Here is a 14,500-nt window from a genome sequence, read left to right as displayed (position 1 = left end):
AGTTCATCTATCCAGCAAATACTGCTGAATCTTAAAAATGTTTATTAATAAGAGCAATGTGCAGACAATCCATTTCAGAAGTGAAAACAATATAAACCCTTATATGTAATACCTGTCCCAAAACTCAGAGTGTGTTGAAACAAGACAGGGATCCATTTTCATTTCCTGCCTCTCAGTATAAACTGCCTGGGGGGGGGCTTCACTGAGACAATAGCCAAGCCTTTAAACCCTGACTTCGAAGTGACAGTTATTTCTTAATACCATGTGGTATACTTGTCTTAGGATGGAAATGTGGGTGTGTATTCTATTCCTATCTGTTAGAAGTGGTGCAGTTATCTTTTGTTAATTGGGGAGTTTTCTTTATCTTTTCCACAACTAATCCTCCCTCGGGGAGATATCTTCTGTTAATGGGCCATTGAGTCTCACTGCATGACTGATAAAAATTACATCATCCCATTGTGAGGTGTGCCACCCAGAGGGAGGAGCCAAGCATTCCTATCTGGATATAATCAGAAATTTGGAAGACCATAGTCAGCCTTTTCCACCAGATTCCCAGAGGAAGACCAGGCCCATCTACACCACCACTGGATCTTCAGAGGAAAACACTGGATCACAGCTCCAACAGAATCACACCTGTCACTGCAGGACGACTGCAGCCACCATTTAATGGGACTGCGACCAACACCCTGACGCACAGGGTTTCAGGTTGTATCCTGACTCTGTCAGTGTTGTTTTGTATTACTGCATTGTTCCTTTTCTTTTATTTTTTTAAATTTTCTTTCCTAAAAAAAGAACTGTTATTCCTGCTCCCATATCTTTGTCTGAGAGTTCCTTAATTTCAAAATTATAACAATGTGGAGGGAGGGGGTTTACAGTTTCCATTTCAGGGGAGGCTCCTGCCTTCCTTAGCAGACACCTGTCTTTTCAGACCAAGACAATACTTCAGTGCTCATTAGTGCTACTGCTACAGCAGCATGCCCTCTGCCAAACCAATGAGTAGGGACATCTACCAGACTGTGGGACTTGATCGTCATGCACACCTTACAAGAGACTCCTACACCAAATTCCACAAATACCAAGGAGAACTGAACAAAATCTACTTGTCTCTCTAGCGCATAACAAAGGACTCAAGTAATGAGAGAGAGCAAAGATAAACAGATTCAACAACAATGCAGAGTGCAGAGAAAAGCACTCTGGGACAGCTGGCAAAAGATGGAATGAGCAGCCAGAGAAATTGATGCAAAGTAACACAAAATACAAAATGGAGTCCAGTGATTGAAAACTAAGCACTCAGGAAAAAAGAAGACAGATGTCAGAAACAGCAGAAGGCTCACAGGAAAAAAATAACTTGATGAAAGAACAAAGAACAAAAGCGAGTGAAAAACCTCCAACTGTCCGAGATTGTGTCCAGCTATGACAAATGAGAATGGCAAAAGGATCTAATAAAGCAAACCTTGGCCAGGCCTGTCAGTCAACCTGACAAAGGGAACACTGGTGCAACATCTGATAGTCTTTGTCCACTGAAGGAACACAGTCATCCAGTATTCAAGGTCCAAGAATCTCACTACTGCTCTTGCTGACTGCGAGACCAATTGACAGGGTCAGGAGCGATGATGAGACAACAGGCACTCACAGCTAACAACTGTACCAGTGCATACTCAGGAACAGACACAGGGAACACCTGTCCATTTGTGTCCTTTCTGAAGTCTGCAACAATACCACAGTGCTGAAAACACCTTCCTAATTCTAGCCTAAGGCAAGAAGGGATCACTAGATTGCCTCATCTGACCACCTTCATTAAATACAGTCTATTTTGTTAAGCCTTATTTAAATTTTGGGTAAACATTTTCATTGAAGGCATCAAAAGCAAAGAAATACTGCCCTCAATCATCCACTTCTGCATCAATTTTTTTCTGTTAAAAAATTCTAGTATCAAATTTCCCATTCAAATGCCCAGCTCCAGCTCTCTAGCATTTAATGTTTTTCGTACAAAAGCACTTACACATACCATGTTTCCATCAACTGAAGAACCCCCATACCAGGTTTTATTTTTGCAGATCGGAAATGCAGATGTTAGGTAGTTCTTTGGTTTATCCAGTCAAGCACTGATTCAAAACAAGAATTCCACTGTTATTTGTACTAGCCAACATTTGGGCCAGACGGTCATGTTCTCAAGATTTTGTTATACCAGGGTGTCTGAAGGATGACCTATGATAAAATAGATCTGCCAGGTCCACTAAACTGTCAGCAACTTAAAAAGAAAATGAAGGAAAGGAAGGAAATATATATGAAGGAAAAACCCTCTACCTTTAAACTTCAGGTAGAATGCATGTAAGAGAACATGAGATCTCTTTCACCAAGAGATGAGCAGCCAGAACACACAGTTCTTAAAAACTGAGGATTAGACTTGGGGTTTTTTTCTTCAGAAAAGCAGACAGAAACATGGCAAAACAAAGATCTGGAGAAACGTCAATTTTCTAACCAAGCCAGTCTTGATAAAGGTATTCAGATGAAGTCCAAGCATGTAAGAAGGAAAGCAAAACTTCGGTAATTAGCATCAGAGATAGTACCTCTCCAATCTCAAGATCTGGAACCATGAATGGTTTTAGGCTGTCAAATCAAATTGAATCCACAACTGAAAACCAACTGAATCCACAGAACTCCTTCCTGCAGTTTATTCACTCTGCAGATATTTCAACCTGCATGAATAACTACAAAAACCTCAAGAGCTGGATTTCACAGGCTAAGTTTCTTTTAACATATGTTACCATCCAGTCATTAACTATTGATAAATGCCCTATGTGCTGTGAGAAAAACATGTACTATTAAATCTGCTGAGCTTCCTTCACAAGCTGTGGAAATCAAAATGCAGAAACAGAAAATACTCCATAGTTCATGCAGAGATATCATCTTCAAGTCATATATACTATTTACTATGAGATTTTTAACCTAGATACATGATCACTAGTAGCTGTAGCAAACTCTCCCTTGTCAACCATATTTCCCACAGCTAAACAAAACATTCACTCACATGATGCACCTCTAGCAGCCACAAAGTGTCAGACCTTTATTGCAGCATGAAATGACTCATTGAAAAAAAAATCCAAGGGGTCCAGGGCAACAAGAAAAGCTTCTGTAGGTACATGGGTGATAAGAGAAAGGCTGGGGAAAATGTGGGCCCTCTCCAGCAAGAAACAGGAGACCTGGTTTCCATGGATATGGAGAGCTGAGGTACTCAATGATGTTTCTGACTCTGTCTTCACCAACAAGCGCTCCAAACCAAGTTATAAAAGGGGAAAGCAGCAGGGACTGGCAGAATGAAGGGACCACGTGCTATAGGAAAACAGGCTTCAGACCATCTAAGGAAGGTGAAGGTGCACAAGTCCATGGGAACTGATGAAATGCATCCATGAGTCCTAAGGGAACTGTCGGAGGAAGTGGCTAAGCCACTCTCCATTCATTGAGAAGTTGTGGCCATCTGAGGAAGTTCCCAGTGACTGGAAAAGGGGAAACATAACCCCCATTTACAAAAAGGAAGAAAAGGCAGGCTTGGGGCACTACAGGCTGGCAAGCCTAACTTGTGCACCTGGCCAAGATCATGGAGCAGACTCTCCATGACCCTCCACCTGGGAACTCTGCTAAGACACATGGAAAATAAGGCAGTGATTGTAGAGAGTCAACATGGCTTCACGTAAAGCAAACCACACCAGACAAATTTGGTTCTATGATTGTCTTGCAGTGTTGGTGGACAAGGGAAGAACAACTGACAGTCTGCCTAGACTTGTGCAAAACGTTTGACACTGTCCTGAAGGAGATCCCTTGTCTCTAAATTGGACAGGTGGACCTCTCCTTGGAAAAGGAATTTGCTGGTGGCTGCACTCAGGGTTGCAGTCCAACAGCTCGATGTCCAAGTGGAAACCAAGTCTGGGACCAGCACTGCTTAATATCTATTTTGGTGACATGAACAGTCAGAGATTGAGGGCACCCAGGAAGTCTGCCAATGACACCAAGTTGTGTGGTGCAGCTCGTATGCTGGAGGGAAGAAGGAATGCCATCTGGACAGGCTGGAGAGGTGGAACTTATGAACTTCTACAAGGCCAAGTGCAACTCCTGCACGTGTCAGGGCAATCCCAAGAACAAACACAGGCTGAGGGGAGAAAGGATTGAGAAAAGGCCTGGGGAGAAGGACTTGTGGGTGCAGGTGGATAAGAAGCTCAACATGCCCCAGCCACAGGCATTGGCACACAGAAACCCACCCTGTGCTGGGCTCATTGCCCAGCATGGGCAGGAGGGGATTCTGCCCTCTACCCCACTCAGGTGAGATCCCACCTGCAGAGCTGCTTCCAGCCCTGGGGAACAACAACAGGAGGATGTGGAGCTGCTGAAGCAAGTCCAGAGGAGGCCACAAAGATGCTCCAAGGGCTGGAGCCCCTCTGCTCTGGGGACAGGCAGGGAGAGCTGGGGGTGTTTAGCCTGTTCTAGAGAGACCTTCGAGCCTGGTCCAGTACCTAAAGCGGCTCCACAGTAGAGGGACTTTGGATAAGGAGGAATGGCTTCAAACTGACAGAAGGTAAATTTAGATGAGATATAAGGAAAAAATTTTTCCCTGCAATGGTGGTGAGGCCCTGGCACAGGTTGCTTCATGGACCTGTGGATGGCATCCCTGGCAACATTCAAGGCCAGACTGGATGAGGTCTGGAGCAATCTGGTGTAGTGAAAGGTGTCCCTGAACAATAGGGATGGGGGGGAAGGGGTAGATGGCTTCAAAGGTCTCTTCCAACCCAAACTATGGATTCTTATGAAAATAGAAATAAACACCTGCAGGAGTGTGTATCTCTAGAGTTCTCAGGCTCACAGAGTATATCTCATGGCACAGCAGTGACAAGGGCCAAAAAAGCAGTCACTTTCTTCACTGCTGAGCCTATTTTGCCTCTACCATAAGGATACAGCATAAATAAGGTTGGAGGTCTCTAGTCCAATCTCCTGCTTCAATTAGGTCAATTATGATGTCAGGCCAGGTTAATCAGGTTATTCAGTCTGGTCTTAACATCCAAGGACAGAGGCTGAGCAGCCTCCCAGTGTAATCTCTTCTCTACTGCTTGACTGTACCTATGGTGAAAAAAACCTACCACCACCACAAAAACCCAACCTTTCCCCTATTTCCAGTCTGAACATCTTATTCCACCTCTCACCTTTTGTCTTTGTCCTTTCAACATACACCACTCTGATGAGCCTGGGTCTGTCTCTTTAACAACTTCCTCACAGACCCGGATAAGCTCCAGATATGCCTCTCTGAAGACTTCTTTCCTCTAGGCTGAACACACTCAGTCTCCTCACAAGATATGCAACTCAGATCACCAAATGTCTTGACAATTCAGGTATATCTTTAAATTTTAGAAGGAACTATGGCATGAAAACAACTTTCCAGACCTCACCAGATCTGCTGTAGCCATGTTATTAAGAAAGAATTTATTTTTAAAGCTAAGAATTACAATGTTTCAAACGCTTTTTCTTTTTAAATTTACTCCAAATTACATTTAGAAATGGAATAGTGCCTGATGACATGGAAAACTACATGAGGCAGGGGAAAAAAAATCTACAGAGCAAATTCTTGGCAAGCAAGCCCTTGCTTCAATTTCAAGAAGCACTCTTAGACACCAGAAGCATACAAGTTGGGAACAGCTACTCCAACTGTAACTCTTTGTAATACATCACCTGAGAGAAAAAGTGTACCTGTGAATCACGAACAAGCATTAAAAAGAACAGCAATTAGACTGTTACCTGACTTAAAATACTCATAGTGGTAATTTGTCACTTGTGAAACACTTATCTAAAAGTCAAGAAAATAAAAGTTCAAAGTTAGGTTTAATTATGCTTATTGGAACATTGCAGGCCACAAAAAAATATTCTTGGGATTTTTTTTCACCATTTACATTACAAAGAGCAGAATAATCATGCTAAATGTAACATATGAAGAGATATAGATGACTCGCAGCGTTAAAAAACTTCAAAAGGTGGTGATAACACAAGATTCTCTTCCAATAGCCAACAACAGACTCAAAGCAAAGAGCAAGATGCCACTAAGAGTTTATCTGCAGAAAGACCTCCACAAGCAAAATCCAGCCATACCTCATGACAGAAACAAGAAACACAACTGGATAATTTGTGGCCAATCTTCACAAGAGATGTCATGATGAATAGAATTGACACGGTGAAAAGAGATACTTTTGCAAATGTTACATGTCAGAAAAGAAAAAAAGTAGCTTATTTTCAAATCAGAGGGAAAAGCCATAAGGGAGGGCAACTATTTGGTAATGTAGATAAAATATATATAAAGAATTCAAAAAAGTGTTCACAAGAAGTATTAAAGCATTTAGATAGCCCTGTCTTGTCAATTAAATAGCTCTTTATGGTGTCTGGAGGTGAATTATTGTCACTCAGCCTAACTTAGCACCCACTAATCCATCTGAAGTCACCATAGGGGAAAAAAATCTTGTTTCTAGAGTCTGCAGACAGTCAGTGGTGAATGACACATTTTCTCTCAAAGTAACAGCAGATCTTCCTCTGTCCAAAAGCTACCATGAGACAAAGTAGCATAAACAATCAGGGCAACCCCCAACCCCTCGCCCCCACCACCAAAACAGCACAGAAGCAATGTCAGCATCCTACAAGTCTGGTAAAGAAATTATACTGATTAGTCTAAAAGGAACTACTTCAGTTTGCTCACCTTCAGTGTTTTCATAAAATCATAAAATATGCTGAGTTGCAAGGGACCCATTAGGAACACTGAGTCCAACTCCTGGCCCTGCACAGGTGTCCTGAGGTGACTGAACACTGGAAAAAGGGTGAGGCTCCAGAACTGCTGCAGTACATCAATGACATCATTGTGTGAGTGAACACAGCAGCAGAAATGCTTGAGAAAGGAGAGAAAATCATCCAGATCCTCCTGAAAGCTGGTTTTACCATCAAGAAGAGCAAAGTCAAGGGACCTGCTCAAGAGATCCAGTTCCTGGGGGTAAAGCGGCAAGATGGACGGTGTCAGATTCCCACTGAGATTATCAACAAGATCACTGCGATGTCTCCAACAAGCAGCAAGAAGGAAACATAAGCTTTCCCAGGTGCCATAGGTTTTTGGAGAATGCACATTCCTGAGTACAGCCACATTGTGACCCTCTCTACCTGGTCAACCACAAGAAAAACAGATTCCAGTGGGGCCCTGAGCAGCAACAAGCCTTTGCCCAGATTAAACAGGAGATTGCTCATGCCGTGGCCCTTGGCCCAGTCAGGACAGGACCAGAGGTGAAGAACATGCTCTACTCTGCAGCCAGGGGCCATGGTCTGTCCTGGAGCCTTTGGCAGAAGATGCCTGGTGAGACTCAAGGTCAACCACTAGGATTTTGGAGTGGAAGCTACAGAGGGTCTGAAGCCAACAGAGAAAAATTTTAGCAGCCTATGAAGGAGTCCAAGCTGCCTCAGAGATGACTGGCACTGAAGCACAACTCCTCCTGGCATCCTGACTACTGGTGTTGGGTTGGATGTTCACAGCAAAGGTTCCCTCGACCCACCATGCCACACAGAGCAAGTGAATTGCTCTCATCACACAGCACACCCATACGGAAAACTGAATAGCCCTGTGATTTTGGAGATAATTACAAATTGGCCTGAAGGTGAAAACTTTGGTGTCACTGACAAAGAACAAGAGCAAGTTTCACGTGCTGAAGAAGCTCCACCATACAACCAATTGCCAGCAGAAGGAACACGTTACATTCTTTTTACTGACGGTTCTTGTTGCATCGTAGGGAATAAAACAAAAGGGGAAAGCAGCGGATGGAGCCCAACACAACAGGCTGCAGAAGCTACTGAAGGAGAAGCGGATCAAGTCAACTTGCTGAACTCAAAGCCGTTCAACTGGCCCTGGACGTTGCTGAAAGCTGAGAAGTGGCCAAAGCTCTACCTCTACACTGGATGGCAACCACTGCTCTGTGGGGTTGGCTGGAAAGGTGGAAAAAGGCTAATTGGCAGCATAAGCAAAAACCAATTTGGGTGGGTGAAAAGTGGAAAGACATCGTTACCAGGACAGAGAAACTAACTGTGAAAATCGGTCATATCCCATTATCCCCAAGAGTCGAGCTAATGAGGAGCACCAAAACAATCAGCACATAGACCGGGCTGCAAAGATAGAGGTGTTAAAGACAGACTTAGATTGGCAGCACAAGGGGGAGTTGTTCCTAGCTCAATGGGCTCACGATGCTTCAAGTCATCAGGGCAGAGATGCCACCTATAAGTGGGCATGAGAACAAGGGGTGGATCTAACCCCTTGGTTAGTATTTCTCAGGTTATCCATGACTGCCAGATGTGTGCTGCCATCAAGCAGGCCAAGGGAGTGAAGCCCCTATGGTATGGTGGGCGGTGGTCCAAGTACAAGTATGGGGAGGCCTGGCAGATTGACTCCATCACACTGCCCCAAGGCAAGCACTACGTGCTCACAATGGTAGAAGCCACCACAGGCTGGTTGGAAACCCACCCTGTGTCTCATGCTACTGCTCGGAACACCATCCTGGGCCTTGAAAGGCAAGTCCTGTGGGGGCATGGTACCCCTGAGAGGAATGAGTCAGACAACGGGACTCATTTCAAGAACAGCCTTATCAACACCTGGGCTAGGGAATATGGTATCGAGTGGGTGTACCATATTCCCTACCATGCACCAGCTGCAGGCAAAGTGGAGAAGTACAATGGACTTTTAAAAACCACCTTGAAAGCATTGGGTGTGGGATATTTCAAAAACTGGGAGCAGCATCTAGCAAAAGCCACCTGGTGAGTTAACACCAGAGGCTTGATTAACCAAGCAGGCCCTGCCCAATCTGAATCTCTTCCCCTGCATACAGTACACAAAGTCCCAGTGGCACATGTCAGAGGTTTATTAGTTTGGATCAATTCTGCCTTGAGTACAGAGAAACCCATTGTGGGATTCTTTGCTCAGGGACCAGGTTACACGTGGTAGATGATGTAGAGAGATGGAACAACACGACACGTACCTCAGGGAGATCTGACTGTTGGGTGAGAACTAGGTGTAAATATCATTGTCTGCTGAATGTCACTGTCATTGTATATAGCTGTATACTGTGTATATAAATGTATGTGTTGAGTTAGAATATGTATTAGCTTTGGTAGTAAACTGACGATATAGGGATAAGGGGTGAAATGTCCTGAGGTGACTTTATGATGCTTGTATCCCTATTAGTCTGTTTAGCCCAGAAATAAATTCTGCACCATTAAGACTGGTTCCAAGAGCAAAGCAGGGGAGAGAAGAAACACAGAGTTTGTTATCAGAAATTGCACTTGCTCCACTACATCCTTCTCCTGGACTGTGTTGTCTGCAGCATGGACAGAGCTTTCCTTTGCTTTTAGTTAGTTTTTAGCTCGCTGAGGCAGACAAATTCACTGGACTGTGGTTTTTCTTTTTCCTGGAACTGTTTAAACCTGCTCTGGACTGAACACCCAGAAGAGCACCAGCAGCTCACACCTGTGGCCCACCAGGCCGGGCCTGGGCCGCAGCATTTCCATCACTGGAGGGATGATAGGAGACTGAGTGAGCCAGGCTACAGCCCACAAAGGGGACTTTCAGAGTTTGTCATCTCTTCAGAGCAGCAAGAGGTTTTATTGTTTAATATTGCTCGTTTTTTGTGCTGGTGAATGCTTTGCCTGTTAAATAAACAGGGTTTTTTCTACTTTCCTCCAAGGAAATATTTACATAAACCAGTTGGGGGAGGGGCCACTTGAATCTGCTTTCGAGAGGAACCCCTTTGGCCGTTTTCTCCCAAATTTGTCCTAAACTGGGACAACAGGGCACCCCAAAAAGGCCACCATATGACAGAGCATTGTCCAAACACTTCTTGAACTCAGGCTTGCTGCTGTGACCACTGCCCTGAGAAGCCTTATAAGCTCAACCTCCCTCTGGGTGGAAAACCTTTTCCTGGTATCCAAGCTAAACCTCCCCTGACTCAGCTCCATGCTGTTTTCTCAAGCTCTCTCATTGGTCATGAGAGTGTACAGGCTGGTACCTGCCTCTCATGAGGAGGCTGAAGACTGCATTGAGGTCTCCCCTCAGTCTCCTCCAGGCTGAACAAACCAAGTGCCCTCAGCAGCTCCTCATACACCTTCCCCTCTAGACCATTCCCCATCCTTGTGGCCCTTCTTTGGACACCCCTCTACTAGCTTAATGTTTTTTTTATACTGTGGTGCCCAAAACTGCCCCCAGAACTCAAGGTGACGCTGCTCCAGTGCAGGGCAGAGAGACACAATCCCCTCCCTCACTCAGCTGGCCTGATGCCCCTACGGACACGGTTGGCCATCCAGGCTCCAGGGCACTGCTGACTCAGATCCAACTTGCCATCAGCCAGAACCCCCAGGCCCCTTCCTGCACCACCACTCTCTAGCCTCTAATTAATTAAAGGCAGTTACATACAGTAAATGTGTTATGATTGTGAACTGTATACTCAGCAATTTCATAAAGCCAAGTAAGTTGCAGACACCTCCTGAAAGGAAAATGTTAACACATCCATCAAATTTTAGCCCCGAGAAAAATTTGTATCACCTTTCAGCCATTGAGAAGATTAAGCAGTTCATTCCCCACACAAGGGGAGTCTGTTGTCTTAAAAATGCAGCTTCAGCAGTAGGTTATAGACAAGCAAATTACTAGTTGTGTATTAGCCACAAGTTAATGAGAAAAGCATTCCAGTTCCCATAAATATATAGGACCAACAGGAAGGTGGTAGTTCTATTTGGTATTCTAGCTGGATTGTCTTAAAACTGACACTTCACACATGTGGCAGTGAAGTACCAAAGACTCCAAAGAAAGTTTCTAAGAACATTCAGTAACTACTTAATACATTAGTACCAATAACAATTGTGCTTACCAGACTAAACTCCTGCTTTTCAATAATCACCCTCACAATGACAGTCCCCAAAACTTTTATTATCATGTCACTAAATCTTTGCAGCAAAGTCGATCAAACTTCACACAGCTAGAGAGAAGCTACTCTCTCCTCCTCTTCATTAGCTCCACATTTATCAACTCATCTCCCACCATGACAGGCAATGCCAAGACCAGGATCTGTTCCTAGGAAACTTCACAGTACAAACTTCTTCAGAAAGTGTCACTAGGACTAGGTCATCTTTTAGCCCCCTTCTGTGCAGTAGAGGACCCCCTTAAACCAACAACCTTCTCTTGTCAAAATACAGTTGGTCATCACTCCAATATAAAGAGGCAGGGGAGCAGTTTCACAAACTCACTAGAAACAAAGCAAAGACAAGTGGATGAAACGATTTGAGGAACAATAAGAATGACAAAAAATGAAGTAATTATTAGAGAGAATGCTTGTAGCTTTGAAGAAATGCCTCAGAAAGATCATTCATTAAAATAGTTCAAAGTATCAAAGGACATTGGTAGAATGGTTACTTGGAGGCAGTACTGACAGCTCAGCAGTGATTTAAGACATTCAATAGTTTAAGAGAGATATCAGAACCTAGAAGGTAAAGGTACCTAATATACTGTTGGAATCAGAAACATCAATCAATGAATTTAAAGATGGGTGTCATGGCAAAAGTTACAGGTTAAAAGAGCTTTATATTAGTAAGATGAGAGGACACAAGCCACACAAATCTCAGCACTTTTCAAGGCCAGAGAAAGGTTTGTTGTAGTAACCAAACAGGTAAAAATCTTGAGTTTCACCTGCATGAACAGACAGTAAAAGCTGTCTGTCCACTGGACTATTTAAACACACCAAACAAAAACAGCCTGCAAGAATGACTGAAACCTCATTCTAGGTACTTGTGTTGACTATGTGTCAAAGAAAAATTAGTTTCACACCTAAGAACAAAGTATGATTGAGCCAGCACTGTTGTACAGATCAATCAAGATTCAGGAACGTTAAGAACTTTGCTGTAATCACACTTTTTTGTGAACGTGAACACTGAGCTATCAAATGCTATAAACAGTGTAAGACCAATATGAAGCAGAAGGTCAAAGAATTATCAGTACCAAAATAGTTACTTCACATATTTAGATTAAAATACCTGAGCACAAGGAAGTAAAGCATTCACCTAAACAATGGAAAAATAAAACTAACTGATGTGTTGAAGAATGAGGATAAAACAGTCACCTGAGAAGATCCTTGCCATGACAGAGACTGCAAATAAGCCAAGTAGAAAGACTACAGAATTCTCCGAGTTTCAGCAGAAAGATGCGAATTCCGGGAAGTGCATGTATTTCCACTGTTATACCAAGTACATACACCTCAAAAATGACACTGAAAGGAACAAAACTAGCAACAGTCAATAATATTAGAATGAGGAGACAACCGTTCCAAAGCAAGCTTATCTTACTTCATCTAAGGAAAGATTGTATCACATTCTTATTGCAAGAAGAAATAGAACAGCAACAGGCAACAACTCTGGAAAGACAGGCGAGTATAAACTAAAGAGGTTTACAGGTAAGGTAAGTCTCTGGAGGCAGGAAAGGAGCACAAGGATGAGATCATACTCCCCCTTGCCATCCTAGACAGTCTACAAGACCCTGCAGAAAAAGAGAAGTAGAGACAGAAACACACGACAAGTCATCATCAAAAGATGTAATAAATATTGGTAAACTGTTGAGCTTAATGCTCCCCAGCAGAAAGGGGTGGTAAAGTGAGGGGCTTGCATGACTTAAGATAGCTACTGCCAAGCTTCTGATTTTAAGAGAACAAAAGAACCCATTAAAATTTACTATAAGGTCATTATAACGGCAGTATACAAATTAAGTACTGATGCTAAGTTTCTCACAAAAGTCATTACAGATCTGGCTACTACTATTCTTGAGACCACTTATCATGCCTCCTCAGGTGCTGACAACTCACCTTGAGTCTGGAAGCCAACAGCCCAAGCCATACCACATCACAGGATTTGTTAACTTAAGTGTAATTTTATTTTTAGCTGTTTGTAGGCTTCATCTTCAAAGGCTGCACCTACAACATTTATTTGCTTCCTGTTGTTTAACGCTAATATCAGAACAATAATTGCCACTGAGTTCCAAAGTAAGAAACAGTCCTGAAAGAAGGGGCCTCACATAAACTTTCATTCACCTCCTGCTGGGCATTTCTTTTCCTCTTCCACTAGCTGAGAGGAATGATGAGACACAACAGAGACAGCTGGGCAAATTGGCTTTTGCCAAAACACTGAGAGACATATGTCATTCCCAAAGGCAAAATATAGATACCCACTGCCACTTAAAACACCACTGTACACACCTTGGGGCAGAATACCCAAATACTGCAGTATTGCAGCCCAGGGTCTTCTAAAGCTCTTCAGAAAAAATGGAAGCCACTTTACTAGCCCACCTCTTGATCCAAAAAATACAATGCATCTACTATGGTACCCTGCCTTGTTTTACATAGGCCTTCAATCAATCCTTGAACTAAACAAAGTATTAACATGAGCGTAAGCAAAGGAAAGATTTACAGTAATACGAAAGCAGTGGACAATAACTTCAAAAAGCAACTGGACAAGGCGGGGCACAAAGCGGCTTAGAGCCGGGGCCAAGACACAGCGCTCGCAACCGCGCTCCAGGGGCCGTGCCCAACGCCGGGCCCGCTGTCCGCGTCCAGGGAGCACCGGCCCCGGGCCACCGGCCTCGGGAATCGCCGCATCGCGAACCCGGAGCCACCAACCCGCGGAAGGCACCTAAGGACGAAGGCCCCAGCCTGGCTTCGTCCGCCCGCGCCTCGCGGACGGCGCGGTGGCCCGACCAAGGCGCTCCCTTTGTCCGGCCGCTAGCCCCACTAGGACCGGGACGGCCGCGGGGAGGTAGCGCTCCCGGACTGGCCCCTGAACGCGGATCGCAGGGCCAGGCCGAGCCGGGCTAGACTAGGCTCACGGCGGCGCAAAGCCGCTGTGGGCCAGAGTAGCAACGCCTGCAACTCCCGCCTACCTTCGTTCGCCAGGTCCGCCATTTTACTTCCTCAGCCGCGCCCACAATGCATCGCGCGGCCGGACGACACCGATCACCGCGGGCCCTGCGCGGCGCGCACGCCCCGATTTACGGCCGCTACGGGACGGCGGTGCGCGTGCGCAGAGCCGTTCCTAGCGGAGCCGGGGACTCTGCGCGGTGCCCTGTCGGTTCCCAGTCGGTTCTGCAGCTCCGGGCGGCCGGTCTGGGCAGCGTCCCCGTGGGCTGACTCGTTATGGGGCCCCCGTTGGCCCGATCGCTCCCTGCTATCCGCGCACCGTATGTACCGCGGCGGTCGGAGCGGGGCCAGTTGCTCGCGCGTTTCCGTCCCGTTCGCGGCCTTGCCGTATGCACCTCTTCCCGCGCCTGTGGAGCCTAGGCGGGCAGGCCATGAGCTGCTCCTGGTGCCACGTCCTGCGCTCAACAGCAGCTGGCACAGGGCGTAGGAATTGAGCAATTAATGATTCTCATCTTACCCCTAGTGATTGCTTCAGGGTTCATTTAACAACAGCATGC

General features: G+C 45.0%; 1 protein-coding gene across 4 annotated transcripts in view; it reads right to left on the bottom strand.

The window, feature by feature from the left end:
* Positions 1-14,090, bottom strand: part of RANBP3 (RAN binding protein 3) — a 63,070-nt gene extending 48,980 nt beyond the window's left edge. The window contains exon 1 of one of the 4 annotated variants that reach the window (XM_054649959.2): positions 13,967-14,090. In XM_054649959.2, coding sequence (XP_054505934.1) covers positions 13,967-13,988 — 22 coding nt within the window. In that variant the 5' untranslated portion in view covers positions 13,989-14,090. The remainder of the gene's footprint in view (positions 1-13,966) is intronic. The other 3 variants (XM_054649961.2, XM_054649963.2, XM_054649965.2) reach the window with 3 other exon arrangements.
* Positions 14,091-14,500: the final 410 nt, after the last annotated feature.

The sequence above is a fragment of the Agelaius phoeniceus genome, chromosome 29 (genome assembly GCF_051311805.1).
Source record: "Agelaius phoeniceus isolate bAgePho1 chromosome 29, bAgePho1.hap1, whole genome shotgun sequence".
In the NCBI taxonomy this organism is placed as follows: domain Eukaryota; kingdom Metazoa; phylum Chordata; class Aves; order Passeriformes; family Icteridae; genus Agelaius; species Agelaius phoeniceus.
This window is presented reverse-complemented; position numbering and strand designations above follow the sequence as displayed.